We start from the raw sequence: 17315 nt of genomic DNA on the forward strand, positions 1-17315 counted from the left end.
ATTGACTTGTCCAGAACTTCACGTCATCAGGGTTGGAGTGCGTTTCTTGCAAAAATATACAGTGTGAGTTTTTGATTTTGCAAAATAGAAAGAAAGCTTTTCTTTTGATAGAGTTACGGAGACCCCTTGTGTTTAGAGAAATACAAGAAAAATGTGATTTCACTGAAAACATTTAACGAATTAAGACAATAAATGAATAATAAAAAAATAAAATAAAAAGATATGAAAAGATAAACAGTCAAATGTGTAATGTAACGTGCTCTATAGAACACAGAACGTCTCTCTCAAACAGAGCACTGTAACGAGATCTCGCTCAACAGCGAAACATAATTCAAACCATCCCATTTAACACTTCTTGCACGCGCAAGGGAAGATGAATTGGAAAGTTCTTGAAATCAACCGTCCTTAACGATTCGGCTACCCTCTATGTAACCATAGGGACCACGGTAGTATGCTTTCTTCCCAGCAGCTCTTGCCTCACTGATCCTCGGCCATAGTGCGGCGCGGGCTTCTCGATCTCCCTTGGATAAATCTTCGGTGAACTTTATTCCCCTGAACTTACAGACATCCGAGACCTTGGTGGAGCGCCAGAACTCGTCTCTATATTTTCGCATGCAGAATTGAATGATCACTTGCCTGGATCTATCCTTCGTCTTGGGACCAACGCGGTGGACTGTATCCACGATGTCTTCAAGTTTGTGCTGCAGATGTGGAGCAATTTCGGCTAACAATGAGACGACTTCTTTTCGGATATCTTCACCCGCTATTTCTTTCATTCCGATAACTCTGAGGTTCCATCTTCTTTTGTAGCGTTCGAGCTCCGACGTGCGGCTTATCAGATCTACTTGTGAAGTGATAACAGAGGTGAGTTGCTTGTCGAACAAGTTGATTCTAGTTTTACAGTCCTTTATTTCCGCCGCGTTGAATTCCACAGCTTTTGTCAGGTTTACGATCATTAGACTGTTCTCAGTAATCTTCTGCTCAATGCTGTTCAGCTTTCCGTCTTGTAGGTCAAATCTGGCAACTAAAGTTTCCAAAAGCGCGGAGTTTGAAATTTCGGGGTTCACTTCACCTTTTTGTTTCTTGGCTGAGGCTTTAGTTGGGGTGTTCTGTAAGGAGGAAGATTCTTTGCGTTTCTCTTTGTGATCAGAGTGGTCGACGTCCATGACGTATCCATGTTCGGCTAGAGCAGGGGTCTCCAACACGTCGCTCGCGAGCTACCAGTAGCTCGTGGCCTGATTGGAGGTAGCTCGCCAAGGGCCGTTCACATATCGCGTCTTTTGCGCGCTCAAGTTCGTTATTTCAAATAGGTGAAGCGACGCGCTCATTTTTCCAGGCGCAGCGAGTTAACATGAAGGATGGGAGTGCACCCAAACACTACGGGTGTTTTTATTCTTCTCCGTAAATAAATATTTTTTTCGACGGTGGAAATCCATTAGCTACTAAAACTTTGTCATTGTGGAGAGCGCAGTGCACTGTTGCATAGCAACGACAGACGCAACAGGAAAATCGGACCGAATTTTACTATTAATAATAAAAGATAACATATGTGCATTGTAAATGTCAATGATTTATCTTTTTTGACTCATTCTTTAAAAAAAAAACTTTTTCTGTCAAAACTTTATTTGAACTTGTAGCCTACATGTTAGTAGATAACATGTTGCAAAACACTCCTTTAAAATCTGGCCATCATTTTTAATGTTATTATTTTAATGTTTATGTAAACAAAAAGTGCATATAAGTTTATTTGTTATTTGCTGATTTTCGACATAAAACTTGGTGAATTGATTTCATTGTGTAGTATTAGTACTTTTTGAACAGGATTCTGTGATAACCGTGATCATTTTGGTCACTATAATCATGAAATGAAATTTTCATGCCATTTCATCTCTAGTTATCATGTACTATAAAATCAACTATAATTATGTGTTTTTACAGTATAATATGCAAAGTACAATTTTCTATAATTTTTTTTTTTTTTAATCTCTGATTCTGTTCTTTTCTCTGACATTTAAGGGTGACATATAGGCCAACAAAAACTCTTTTAGGTCTAAAACAGTTTGGATAGTTGTTAATATGAGAGTTATGAGACATTATTTAAGATATTTAAGTGTTGTATTACATGAGTAGCTCTCGGCCACTTTCATTTTTAAAAAGTAGCTCTCAAATGAAAAAAGGTTGGAGACCCCTGGGCTAGAGCATCCGAGGCTTTAACAGCTTTCTGTCCTCCTGGGATGACTATCTTTGGGTTATTAGAAGTCTTTTTTGCTGACATAGTCTATATTCACTGATACACAACAATTGGGATGGTAAAAAGTTGAAATTGTTATAAGATTCAAAACTTGCTGAAGAGCCGAGATAACCACATGTGCTTAGCCCGCCATCTTGTTCCCTCAGGCTGCATCCTTGGAAGGTCGCATTTGAAGGCCGATTGCGTCACCGCGGCGCGATGAAGGCTGTCCCAATTCAGTTCTGCATCCTCCGAAGTCCGTAGCTGTGGCTGAAATCGCTCCCTATCCACTATATAGTGCACTATTTAGGGTGTCGGCCATTTTGTAGTGGTGTCCGAATTCTGAGTGAACGACATCATTCCCTACTTTCGTTCACTACTTTTACCCACAATCCTCTCTGAATTCGAGTGTACATCCGATGTACACTTGCTGAGACACTATTTCCCACAATCCAACACGATAAGGTGATAGAGTGCGAATGAAAAATAAATATAACAGACGGCAACAATGTCACCATGGCAACGGCGCACGCGAGATAGAAAACAATCATTAGAAGGACTGGAAACCCCGCGAAAGTAATGAAAGTGTTTAAATAATGTTTTGGACAGTTTTATGTGTTTATTTATTTATTTATATACCGTTATATCTATATTTGAATAAACAAATATGTTGTGTAGTGTTTTGTTCTCTTTTATTTTCACATATACATGTAAAAAGTAAATAAATATGACAAGCAAGTCTTTTTTAAAATCAAATAATGCAATAAACGTGAAAAATACATACATACAATTGTTACATACAATTCATACAGCCAAAAAAGGGATTTTCAAAGATGGGTAAGTAATGTTTATGACGAAATTGTCCGAGCTCTCTGGCGCGTGATAATTATGTCAGCGTCCGAATTCGCTCACTCATTTTCGTTCACTCTTTGCTGATGTAGTGCACTCAACTGCCATTCACTATGTAGGGATTAGTGAATGAGTGAACGAGTGAGCGGTTTCAGACACAGCTCGTATTTGAAGACCGGTTGCGTCATCGCGACGCGACGAAGGCTACCCTGATTCAAAAGCAACGCCAAATGCGTCCTTCGTTTCCCCGTGAAAGGAAGGATACATAAATGAACACTTAGCGGCCTATCCTACCTTATTCTACCCCATAACTAGTGATGGCCAAATGAAGCGTTTCGAAGCATTATTGCTTTCTGATACAATTGTGTCGAAAATGGTTCATTACTCGAAGCTTCATTCATATAGAAATTGCAGCACCATCTCCTGGTGAAGTAAATGTAATGCAACAAAGCTGACAACCATAAAATGCAAGTAGGCTAACGCCCCTTTTATTACGTGTTTACCGAGGCGATCAAAGCTGAAACAGTGTTAGTGCTGTGAAACTCATTTATGTAGGTGAATTTTACAGATACTGATGAATTTCATGTGTTCACCTTGATAATAAAACATTAAGCATGATGTGTGTGTGTAATTATTTCTTTAGACAAGGACAGAAGATCAGACCAGCTTAAAAAAAGTTGGAAACCATCACAGAAATTCTAATGGTTTCTATTAAAATACCAATAGGAACCATTGGCTTTTACCATTTAAACCACTACAGAATTCTTTTTTGTAGTGTGTTTGGGACATATTCCATTAGGATTTAATGCCCCCATCAATAGAACCCAACACATATCAGTAGAGACTCACAGAGACCACTATAATTCCCATTACAACCAATAAAATTCTCATGAAAACCCTTAAATCCAATAGAATTTCGGTAATGGTTTCTATAGTTTTTTGTTTTTTTTTAGCAGGGCAGTATCATGGTGTGAAAGCTTTATCTTGTTTAGCTGTGGGAAGCAGAACTCTTAACTTGTTAACTGGTGGGACTGATATTTTTGTATGTTGAAAAGGATGTGCTTGTGTAACTGGTTGTACTTGTATAATGTAGCAGAGGGTTTTTTAAGTTTCTGTCTTTGATGCATATTTTTATGCAACAATGTTCATATGTTCTCTAATTAATAATAAAAAAATGTGGCAGAGGGTGTGCTTTGGGTACGTGCAGAAGGCTTAGACAAAGTGTTCATTAAATGGTATGGTTTTTATTCAGAAATATTATTTTCTTTGTCTTTGGTGAAAGGTGATATCTTTTTTTTAAAACAATTTCACCAGCTTTAGAGATTATTTTTATGTAACTTTAAATGTGTAAATAAAAGAGAATGAATTGTTCTGGACATTGTTTATTTTTTTTGACAGTCATAATTTCTACTTGAAACAAACTCTTGTATACCTTTTTTTTTTTTTTTAAATACAATTGGTAAATGAAAATCATTTGTTCCATGGGCTACATTAAAGTACTTTTTCCAACTATTAACAACATATGTTAAACATATCAAAATCAACAAACATTTACAGTACATAAAATAAGAAAAAAATGATGTAGACTTTTATTAGAATTTATTAGAATAATAATTAGACTTTCAAAAAGAGTAATTTCTGAAAAAAGTACTTTTAATAACAAGTTTTTAGTATCAAGAGTAAAACTAGAGGTATGTATTCTGCAGGGGAAAAAACTCATTGTCAGGGTTTTTATTATAGTTTGTATTTATATTATGCTACTCCTGCATTTTACTTCTGAATATTTTCAAGGTTGTTACATTATATACTTTTGTGTAGTTTAATGTAAAATCATATGTGAGGGAAAAAAGTATACTTCAGTAGGTTACTTCACATTTGTACGTGAATATTTAATGAAATATACAGTTCCGAAAATTAAAGTCCCATATCTGTTTGAAAATTAAAGTCTCATATAAGTTTGATATGTCCCATATCAAAGGGCGCATCTGAAGCGCTCGGACCGGTCTAGCCTACAAGGACTGTTCTTGTCGCCTGGCAACCGTGACAGCTGCCGATGACGAGCGCGAGAAATACTGGACTTTTTTATATTCAATTGGGTTTTATATTCAAACAGGGCTAAACCAAAAATACATGATCCGGCAGCGCCGGGGCTGAAACATCCTCACCATGTCCTCCAGTAAAATATAAAACATAAAAATGACAATAGCCAATTCTGGCTCCATAGCTGTTTACTCAATTAGGCTATATCAAATGAATTATCAGGATGGCAGCTCTCCTCTCGCACCGTTGAGGAGCGGTGATCAGAAACACCTGGTTGCGCAATTAGGAAATCCTATGAAGGCTACATGGTGCGTCCTTCGGAGGACGCATAGGCTGCATCCTTGAAGTCTTCAGTCCTTCGAAGGATGCAGCCTTCACATTGGGACACAGCTTATGGGAACACTCTGGGCGATTCTCGGCCATAGTGAAATCGCCCAAAAGAGGCGGTACTCCACAGAACGTGACTTGGCGCTGATTGGACTATATCCAGAGGCAGAACAACAGTGAGTGACTGCTAGCGTGACTCTGTGGTTGAATGAGATTGTGATTGAAAAAGTCCCTTTCACACTTTGGTGGTGCGTCGCCCGATCGCCCTAATGAAGAAATCGCCGCTGATCAGGCTACAAATAATGCACACTTCACAAGATCACAGCTGGATTCCATTAAATCTGCAAGGTTTGTGAAATTAAATGTTTATTAGAAATTAAGAGATTTGTTTAAATGATGTAGATGCGCATTTGCTGAATGTTGACGGTAAATGATAAAGTATTTTAGCCTGATTGTTTGTCTTTTCTGTTACAAATAATATAAAAGCAACGCTACTTTATTTGTTTACCAGTTCTGTCAAACAAAGTATTAGATAAGATATGACAGATATCGTAAACTAATGAAGACGGAGAATGTGAGTGAGCGCTGTGTGATCAGGCGCTGCCGTTCTCTTTCTCAGGCACTGAGAACAGCGACATCCGTCAAAATAAAAGTCTGGAGCGCCGTCAAAATAAAAGTCCCTCTTCCAACACATGGGCCAATCAGAAAAAATGTATCAGCTGATGCCAATATTTTAAAAATGCCAAATATCGGTCGACCACTAATGTGGATCATTCATTGTAAAATTGAAACTGTCATCTGCTTGACAAAACATGTATGCCACTGCCCACTGACATGCTTCTAAAGCTATAGTTATCCAATTGTTTGGCCTTAAAACACCTTAAAATTCACATGTGTAGATCAAGAAAACCTAAAATTCCCCCCAATCCAGACCTCGATGTATTATTGTATTAATTATGTTGTATTGTATCGATGTCTGTAGCACATGATTCAAACGCAACAATGTCATTGGCCGGCGACAGAGACTGGGGCCTCCAGTAGGGATGGGCGATATATTATTACCTAGTGGACATGGAGCTGAGGCTTGAGTTTATCGATAATCGAGGAACTACCTCTACAATCTGGAACTCGTACACACAGATATATTTCCCTTGGTATTTCAGTTATTCTTAATGAATGCACAGTGTATGTGACGCATATGTAAACACTAGTGTGAGACACACAACTGGCTGTCGCTTTGCTGAGAGCGCTAGAGTTTCTCACACACTTAAAGCTGCAGTAGGGAGCTTTTAGAAAACATTGACTTGGCCTGAAAATTTGAACAAGTATAGCTTACAGGTCACTCCCCCTTGCTCTCTGCTGCGCTACAGCCCTCCCTCCACAGCTCCTTCCCCATCACAACGGAGCCTGCCGTGAACGCGCAGGCTAGTAAACATGCAGGGCCACTGATGATGGCGGATAAACAGTTATCGCACATTCACTGGTAGGGACGAAACATCAACAATATGCTTTACATTGACTATGGCCTGCCCATACTTTGACTACAAACTTGGTCCTCAAATCATTACGTATTTTGCAATACATGTAATGTAACTTCATAACGTTGCACTCTTTCTATAAGTTATAATAGCTAGCAAGATAATATAACGGTAACGTTACAGTATGTAAGTAATTATTCTAGTGATGTGTAATGCTAAATAAGGTTTGCTAGTACATTATTTCAGCAACATGACAAGCCTTTGCACAGTGCATGACATTTTATCTGTATGTTATGCGGCTAGAGGTTTGACACTAAATCAATGGGCTCCGACGGGCTTGTTTATCGTCATCGGTCTTTTTCTGTTTACCTGTCTTTGTTGTATGAGCTGATGCCACTCGAGAAATTGGCAGTTTTGGTTGTTTGTCCGCCATTAGCACAGCTGCGGCACACCGGCTATCTTGATTTTGAATGACGGTACGCGCTGTGCGAGAGAGGGGGGTGATCAGCGTGTACACGAGCTTGATTGACACTGCTAAGACACTCCTCCTGGCTCTGATTGGTTGTTTCTGACCGGGAGCGGTGTATTTCTGCAAATGGCAATAGGGCCACTGGGAGGAGCCAGAGGAGCTTGATTTTTTTTCACAGATTATCTGTCTCATATTCTACTGTCAGGACATAATGACAGTTTTAACAAATATGTAAAAAATAATTTTTTACAAAAGTTACCTACTGCAGCCGAGAGAGTCTAAGCAGAATTGACGTGCTGCATGTAAACAATATTCAATGTTGTGTTTTCCTGTAAAATTAAGTTAATTTGGAATTGAATCAGCCTTTTTGAGCAAGCAGAAACTAATGCGCGAATGCAGACGTGATTAATATTCATGAACCCAGCAGCTCACCAATCCTTAGTGTATTATGTTATTATTAGTAGTATTATTATCTTATCAGTATCATTGTTAGTTTTTTACATTTCAAACTGGTAATTGTTTTGATTTATCACATTACTGTGTGATGTTTTTCAGCATAGTTGCACTATTTAAACATTACCTGCGCTTTAACAGAAGAAATGTACTTCTGCATTTTTTTTCCATTTGTGCAGGGGCTGGTGTTTGGATTTTTACAGTTTTTTTGTTTTGTTATTGGTATATTACAGGAGCCTATTTGATGATGGGTACGTTTTACTTAGATCAATGTTTGTGTTTCTGAGGCTCTCCAGAATGCATGCATCTCTCACTTGTAGGCAAAAACATGAATGGTACTATATTTATATCCTCATTGATATCGTTATCGCAATAAATAGCAGAAAATATTGTGATATAGTTTTAAGTCCATCTCGCCCTTCCCTAGATGCTAGTGGCCCCTTTACGAGCCTTTAAATGAAAGAGTTGCTGCTAGACCTTCTCCTGCTATAGAGAGTTGTCCGCTGGGATAAGCTGTCTTTAATACTGAGCGTAGTTTGGCCTCTTCTTGTTCTCCTCTGTTGCTGCGTCATCTTATCACAGTTAATATCCACCACATTTCATTTTAATTCTATTTCCTACCTATTGGAGATAAAACATAACATGAATAACATTAAATAAAAATGTTTTATCAGGTTAAACTTTGATTATTAGTCACTAAAACCCCTTTATCCTCTGTCGGTTACACACATCCGCCATGTTTTGTAGTTTTATAACACTTCACTCGTGTTTGTAGTTCTGAACCGAATCCTCCTCCAAACCGCAATGGGTTGTGGGCAATATTAACCTTTATAGTGTGTACGGATCCTCACTTCAAAAATCGAACGGAAATTGTAGACCATCTGGGGACGTCTGGCATACTCTTTTCAACATACTATGCTTTGAGACTTATTTAAATCTCACATAATATTGTAGATGGATAGTATGGACTAGTGTTGTCAAAAGTACCAGTACTTCGGTACCAAGTCGGTATTGACATTTTTTAAATGTGACGATACCAGCATTTCTGTTGTACTGGTACCCACTAATAGGCAGCTGCTTTCAGTCACTCGTATTTTTATCTAAGCGCGGGACTCCAGACTAACTTTTTTGCAAGGAGCACTGTAGCCGATATATACCACGATATATATAGTGTCTGTGTATTAAACCGCAAAAAGACTATTTAAATATTAACCCAGCATGTTCTACATCTTATAATTTTAAAAGAGATGGAAACGTTCAGACAGCCTACTCTTAAATACTGAAAGCACTATTTGTGTATTGCTTGTAATATTTTTTTCCCCTCTTTGTTACTTGTTTTGAAGCTATATTTGTTATTTGTATCTCTAAGGTTGAGTGTTGTTTGGTCTCTTCTCATTCTGAGAGTATTTATATATATACACATTTCCAATGCCAATGTGGCAATCAATATGTAACGTAGGCTAACATTCTCATTTACAGTGTACAGTGTCATGACATAACTTCCAGATTCAAACTGTGCTTTCGCACTATGGCTGGTGCTAAGCCAAAGACGGACACGCTCAGCGCTTGTCATATCACAACTATTCCATGTTTTTAACCAAATAATGTTGTTTATTATGTTTCTGACATTTAAATACACATAATCTATTGCAAAACAATACATTTATAGTTTGTAAAATTAAATGGTGTCTATGGAAGCAGCAATAACAATCCATCCAAATGTATTTGCCAATGTGTTTTATTCATTTCAGATAGACAGTGTAAGTAACTATAACGGTAACTCTATTCTTCTCCCAGTTCACCAGCCACTTACTTTCATGTATTTCGGGAGAAACTGATGAATTCACGTGCTGTAATAAATCCAACAGACAGGAATCTCCAAACTGCGGCTCAAACAAACATCTCGCATTACAGATCAAGATCATTTATAAAGGTTTTTAAACGACAAAAAAAAAAAAAAAAAAAAAATTCACTTGCACGTATTCGAGAATCGGAATAGAAGATAGTTGATGACATGGAAAGCAAGTTAATATTTAGAAATAAAACCGCTACATCTGTCATACAGCGCTATTTTGCTGTGGTGAATCACGTGCCAAGCATGATGCGTCACCATGGCAACAGTATTGCGTGTAAGCTATGAAATGTCATAAGAGTCCCATGAACAGAGGTGTCAAAAGTTTTCACATTCATTACTCAAGTGAAGCATAGATAATAGGGTTTAAAAAAGACTTCTGTAGAAGTTGAAGTATCAACTCAAGCTTTTTACTCAAGTAAAAGTGTAAAAGTACTGGTTTCAAACCTACTTAAAGTATAAAAGTAAAAGTAATGTAAGGAAAAAAATGCCATTAAAGGGGCTAAATGCTTTTTTCTGAAATTTAAACTCGCGACTGACACCTGTGGCCAAAAAACAGAACTGCTCTTCCTTTCTGCTCGCTCTCGCAGCGCGCGCTCGTACGTACACACTTCACAAGTCATCTGCTGCAAGGAGGTCAACATTATGTTTACTGAGGTAAGAATTATTTATCTGAAATTAGTGATCTGAAACGTTTAACATGAACGCGCTTGACGTCACATCCGCAGACAGCGCGGGAAAAATCCGACCCGACAGAAAATAGGAAAAATAGGATACAGGCTTATAGGTGCACCCACTGTGAGCGGACAAGGTGTCAGTATGCTCATCAGGAGATGTTTGAGTCATAAATGGTCAAATAAAAAGGCTATTGTTACGTTTATTTTGGGGAAAAAGATGCATATAGCCCCTTTAAGGACAAAAGCTTAGGCTGCGGCACAGGGGCCTATGGTGCACTACCCCACCTTAAAAAAAAAAGATATATGTCTAAAATCCATAATGACTATGTTATGTTAACATGTTAATGTTGAAAAATTTGGGATGCACTAGGCTACCTGTTTCAGCCGCATATGCCCATTGAAAATTAACACATTTTAGTACAATGCAAATACATTAAAGAACCATATATGTGTACTACTGAGCATTAACGTGTTTCATGGAGCGAAGGATATGATGACTATTCGCCTGTAATGGTGCACAGTCTTGCCAGATTGGGATGGTGATTTCCAGCCCAAAATCTCACCAAAACCTGTCCACAAAAAAACGGGCAAAATTTTATTACCATGTCATTGAAGGTTGATAAGCACAATTTTTATCTCCTTAAAACAAAATAACGATGATAAAATAAAATAATGATGGTATCTATCGTCTATCGGCCCAACCCTAATCTGCAATACATTGATGTTGGTTCTGTTGTGTTTACCTATAGGGGGGTTATTGCTGCTCGGCTGGTATTGGATGCGCAGGGAGTTCCCGCCCAGAACGGAACCATACCGCCAATCAAAACTGTATGCTAATTGTCAATCGTATTTGACGATAGTGGTCCTGACAGAAATCACGATTCACGATTTTATCAATTCTTTTTCATGTTACTTTTACTATTTTACAAGTGACTGAGCATTACAGCCAAATTAATGTCCCACTTTTAAAAACAAAGGCGTACAAGTTAACAAAATATAAAATAAAAAAGAATGGCAGACATTTATACCAAAGTGGCGAAGATAAAAATCTTTGTCATTATTTTCTTTATTAAAAATTAAGAACAAAGATACACAATTTTACAAATTAAATAAACAGTGCTTTATTTTTTTCAGCTGCAGGTGTATTTAACAATAGCATTCAAGAAAGAAAATAAATGAGCAAATAAAAAAGTAAAACACTAGATAAGACTTTCTCAGTCAAGAGCAGTGAGTGATTTCCTCTTTGTGTTTTGTTGTTTTATTAACATTAAAGGAATAGTTCCCTCCAAAATGAAAATTGTCATCATTTACTCTCTCAAGTTGTTTTAAACCCGAATAAGTTTCTTTCTTCAGTTAAAAATAAAAGTTATTTATAAGAATGCGGGTAACCAGACAGTTGCTAGTCCCCAGTGACTTCCATAATATATTTCTTCCTTCTATGGAAGTCAATGGGGCAACTGTCTGGAATATCTTCTTTTGTGTTCAGCACAAGAAAGAAATTAATACAGGTTTGGAACAACATTAGAGAGTAAATAATGACAGAATTTAAATTTTTGGGTGAATTATCCCTTTAAGGACAAGCATGTTTACTATTGGGCTACTGTCACTTTAAGACAGACACGCATCTAACATACAGGCATTTGACAAGCACCCGATTTTCTCTCAAACGATTGCTTAGGCTATGTTCACACTTAACGTCTTTTTTGACAAGAAAAAGTTGACAACAGCGTTTTTTTAGCAAAAAAAAATGCTGGCAGTGTTCGGTTACAAATAGCAGCCGAGCGCGTCTTTTGTTGCTATAACAACAGCTGCAACAGTAGCCTAGTGCTGTGTGATGCAAAAAAATGTCGAGAAAGAGAAAGTTGGTTCTTGCGTTGGCTTTTGAAGTTACCGGGGAGGAGAATGTCGGTTCACAAAGACGTTTGTGGGTGCGCGACAGACAGTTGTTCTTGTTGTTATGGAAACGACAGGTCTCGCTACTCGCTTGTCATTGGTCAGCTGTCAAAAAGGCGCTTGATGTAGGGCGTTCTTTTCAGAAAAGTTGAACTTTTTTCAACTTAAAAAGACGCTCTGAGCTGCAGAAAAAGACGCCGGCGGTGGCATCTAAAAAAGCGCTCAGGACTTTTTTGAAAAAACGGTTCACTCAATAGGGTTATAATGTAGAACAGACGCTGGCAGTTTGAAAAAAGACGCTAAGTGTGAACATAGCCTTACACTTTAGACATAACCAACTGTGTTTATGTAAACCTTGTGTGTATTTTACAGTATTAGCGCAATGAGACTCGAAAAAAGATAACTTGGTCCAGTTACCAGGCACTGTTCGACAGGCTTTTAGTGCCGGTGTGCTTTGGGTGTTTGCACTCAGAAAAGTGCATGTTAGAAACAGCGCATCAGCACGAGAATGAATGTGAATGAAATGTTTAATCGGCAAGGCTTTACAGCACATACAACAAATGAACTTTTGTGAATTGCAGTGTCCCGTACCTCTGCATTAACATGTGATGTGAATGTACTTTGCGTTGTACAGTATGTTGAGACAGAGGCGTCAGAAGTGCAACTGATAGAATGCGCTGTGGCACGATACTACAATATTTCTTCAAAATGAGATCGTGGAGGCATTTTAATCGTCCACAAACAAAAATCGTGATATCGCACACCCCTAATGTAACTGACACGGTTTGTTTTTGTTAGCTTATCCAGTAGGGGAGAGGCGGGACGGTTGAAACACTTTTCAGATAAACATCGTTTTCTAAGGTAAGGTTACAGATAGATTTTTTGTTTGTTTTTGTAATCAACAACTCACATATGTGTTTTCTTAGTATCACGTGTTATTCGTGACAAATATAGAATGATTTAAGTAAAAATTGACTTTGAAGAGTTGTTGTGCTTTGTTTCAATCGTCCCGCCTGAGCGGGACGGTTGAAACACAGGGGTGGGACGGATGAAACATAACAGTTTAAACGGCAACTATTCATCTAATGCTTGTTTTTTTTATAACAGTACCTAACAAGTAACTTATGTGCATATTATTACAAACATATTTTGTAATTTATTTTAATTTAAAGGTTCATATTAACCATTTTTGTTCTGTCACCCAATAAACAATAGGCGATAAGCCTGTGCGCATTTTGCGTGCTCTTTCTAATAGGCTATTTTGACGAAGACAGACAAATCTGTTTACAATTCATATTCTTTGAGTCATATTGAGTCTTTGAATAGCCTGTTATTATAAAGAAAACGAGGTCAACCAGAAGACGAAAAATGAAATTTATTGAAAATTGGACAATTGATGATTATTAAAGTCAAGAGATGATAACATGGAACAGTAGGCTAGGCTATAATTATTTATTAACAGTAGGCTATAGGCTTAATAAACAACTGAACAGTAGCCAGGCTAAATAACAAATATATATATATATACGTATAATATCATAAACTATAAATAATATATAAACTATATATATATATATATATATATATATATATATATATATATATATATATATACATATATATCGTCGCTGTCGGGCGGAAACCTCGTATGTCCAAATTTGGTCAATTTCATATTTTTTCACAAATCGATGCTATTGGTCAGTCCCCACGTGGTTCTGTTATTTTTACAAATTATTAACCAATCTAAAGTGTTGAAAATAGCTTGAGAGCAAATCTCGTAACTCCATTGGACACTTCAACTGTCTGAGAATCCTCGTAACTCCACCTCTTCTTCACTCCGCGGGGGGCGGGAGGCTCGCGGCATTTTGTCTCCTCAGGATTGAAACTCGCAACGATTAAGAAACCCTCGTCGAGCAACACGTAAAGCAAGCCTTAACTCTGATTTTATCTGTGTTAAACTATGATATCAGTTATTGATGCATTTTAAATGTCTACGTATTACTAGGCTTATTATACTTGTGCATTGAAGTTTTAAAATGTATCTAATATTATACTTGAATTGAATTAAATGTTTTGGATACCAGCTTTAAATGATTGTTTTTATTATTATTTTACTGACTCGAAGTTGGCACTGTGCATGTAAAATACCCCAAGTAGCAGGTTTTATTTATGGGAGAATAAGGGTCTGTCTACTGGCGCCAGTAAGTTAAGCCTATTTTTGCATAACTCTGTCTGTTTTTTAGACAATAACGAGTGAAAATAGTTAGGTTAGATACATTTGAGTTGGCTTGTTTTGTTAAAAATCGATAGCTGTAATGCTTCGGTGCAGAAGGAAGCCCGTGAGCCACGGAGGTAAGTTTGCGTGCAGATTAGGCTAATTTCTGCCTATTAGACAACGTTAGTCAGCTCATCATTTTTTGTTCTGCTTCACTTATAGCTCTTAAACCTTTAAAATGGAGTTTAGGAAGATGTATGTAACCACGGTCGTTAGCTTTGGTTAGCTATTGAAGCCTTTTCTCTTGTCAAAAGGCTCAACGCGACCGCCGATTTTGTTTGCGTGCAGATTAATTTCCGCCTATTTTAGACAGCCTAATATTTTGGTATTGCATCACTCATATCTCTTAAACGTTTAAAATGGAGTTTAGGAAGATGTATGTAACCACAATCATTAGATTTGAATAGCTCTTAAAGCCTTATCTCTTATCAAAAGGCTGAATGCGACCGCAGACTGTGATAAACACTGCTGGCAGCAGCGACGTCTGTGTCTGTTCCATTCTAATCAATGACAGCGTAACCTCGTATCTCCCCGCTCCCAAGTCATAAATCTCGTATCTCCGATTAAACATGATTTTAGGGAAATGTTTTGTTAATGTTGGTATACAACAGTATATGATAGCAATATAAGGTATAATACCAACTTTAACGATACAATGTTTAATAACTCCAAAAATATGCAGTTTTTTTAATTTCCTGAAAAATAATGGTTTTGGAGATACGAGGATTCCGCCCGACAGCGACGATACACATATATATATATATATATATATATATATACATATATACAAATATATAAACAACTATATAAATAACAGGATTAATTCATGTCACAATATTCACAAATGTAGTGCTCACAAATGTTTGGCCTCATGGGACCAAGGCAGAACAGGCACTGCACCCACACTTCCCCAGGCATGAAGGAATTAAAGGCCTCGCCACACACCAAACACTCCTCCTCGGAACCTGCGTCTGCAGTGGCAGAAACGGTGGCCGGAGCGACTGCAGCAGCGGCGTTGTCAGACTCAGGGATGGAGAAGAGTCTCTTCTGACAGCGGCGCTTCTTCAGAGCCGGAGCAACTGCTGCTGGGGTGGAGGCGGGGGCGACTGCAGCTGAGGCGGCGGCGGGGATGGAGAAAAGTCGCTTCTTTTGTGGTTTGGAGGACTTCTTCACAAGACGCTGCTCCTCTTCTTTCATTAAAGCCGCCTTGACTGGTGTGTCTGTGAGTATCGCAGTTGTCCTGGAACAGTAAATAGGACATTGGCAATAATTATTTTGATTTATATAGGCCTAATTGTTTGTGTCATGTTTTAATGTAGGCTAATGATTGTTAAACAACTTGGAAGTCAAACACTACACTTCACTTGCCTCCTTCTCCCTCCTCTCTTATTTTCCCTCCTAGGACCAGCCTTAGGAAAGGGACGGACTGCCTCTGGGCTGAATTCTTGGGCAGTATCAATGTCTGCAAATGGAAGGATGACATTCTTTTAAAGAACTTGTTCATTTTAAATGTAACATTCATTCATGCATTTTTTTATTTTTTTATCCATCCATTTAATGTACCAGGAGTCGCAGAGGGTTCCATCACCTGGTCTGCATTGTGTGATGGGGGAGGAGGTGGGGGAGGAGGTGGGGGAGGAGGACGGTCTGTCACAAATGACGGGGCAAAGATATCCTCATCAAAGACCTCGGGATTCAGGGGCCAGATCCCGGTGCAGGAAAACCCAGCTGCCAGGTTATTTGGTGTTGCTGCCAGGGGTAGTGTTGCTGCCACCAGGGAGGGGATATCATAAATCGTCATGTGCTGGCCTGGATGGTTTTTCATCCAAAGGTCTGACGCTGTGCGAACGTAGTGTTTGAGCGGACCAAACACACTTCGATCAAGAGGCTGGAGGCGGTGGGAACAGTGAGGTGGGAAGGACAACATCACAATCCCGTGTGCCCTGCAGAAATCTATTGCTGCTACCGAAATGTGGGAGTGGTGGTTGTCCAGCAATAGAAGCAGCATAGACTCCTTGGACACACGGGTGTGTATGGCAAAATGCTGAAGGTACAGCAAAAAATCTGCTTCCTGCATCCACCCAGATCCATTTGCAGACCCAATGGAGCCAGCCGGACCATCCCTGACAAAGTGGTCCTTGAACTTTTTTCTCGGGAATATGAAGAACGGGGGGACATGGTTGCCCTGCGCATTACCCGCGAAGGCGATGGTGACCAATGTCCCCCTCTCCCCAGAAGTCATGGCTCCGACCTGCCTCTCCCCCTTGGCCGCTATGACTCTACCTGGCACCTGCACAGTGGTAATGCCTGCAAAAACAAATGAACTGTTACATGAAATGTTAACTTTTAAATGAACTTAAGCACATGTTTATGACTAGTATTTATTTATTTATTAATGTATTTATTTATTTATTTATGGATAATTAAATTCATTTATCTATCTATTTATTAATTAACATTTCATGAATATACCTGTCTCGTCCATGTTCCAGATATCCTTCGCTTTGAATTTGTGGCGATCCAGGACCTTCTGTAAATTTTGGAAGAAGGAGTTCACATTGCTTTTGTTAAAGCTTGTTGCGCGCTGCGCGCTGCATGCTGGTGGCTTGGGGACAGCGGACGGACAGGGAGGTGGCACGCTGAAGAAATGATGTTAGCCAGCACTGTTAAAAATTACCAGCATTTCACAATAATTACCAGTATTATTTTACAGTAACTTCTTGTAATTAAGTTTCCCTGTAATATCCCAATGAATACCTGTAAAAACCACAG

General features: G+C 38.5%; 1 protein-coding gene across 1 annotated transcript; it reads right to left on the reverse strand.

Annotated features, from left to right (window-relative positions):
- Positions 1-15362: 15362 nt before the first annotated feature.
- Positions 15363-17054, reverse strand: LOC309509120 (uncharacterized protein; the record flags this gene model as incomplete). The annotated part of the gene is made up of 3 exons (XM_082183671.1): positions 16107-17054; positions 15912-16005; positions 15363-15783 (listed from the first exon to the last, which is right to left on the reverse strand). Exons 1-3 carry the CDS (start codon positions 16783-16785, stop codon positions 15363-15365), a joined length of 1194 nt encoding a protein of 397 aa, XP_082039797.1. The 5' UTR covers positions 16786-17054.
- Positions 17055-17315: the final 261 nt, after the last annotated feature.

Source organism: Leuciscus leuciscus (genome assembly GCF_965113295.1).
Source record: "Leuciscus leuciscus genome assembly, chromosome: 1".
NCBI classification, from domain to species: Eukaryota; Metazoa; Chordata; class Actinopteri; order Cypriniformes; family Leuciscidae; genus Leuciscus; species Leuciscus leuciscus.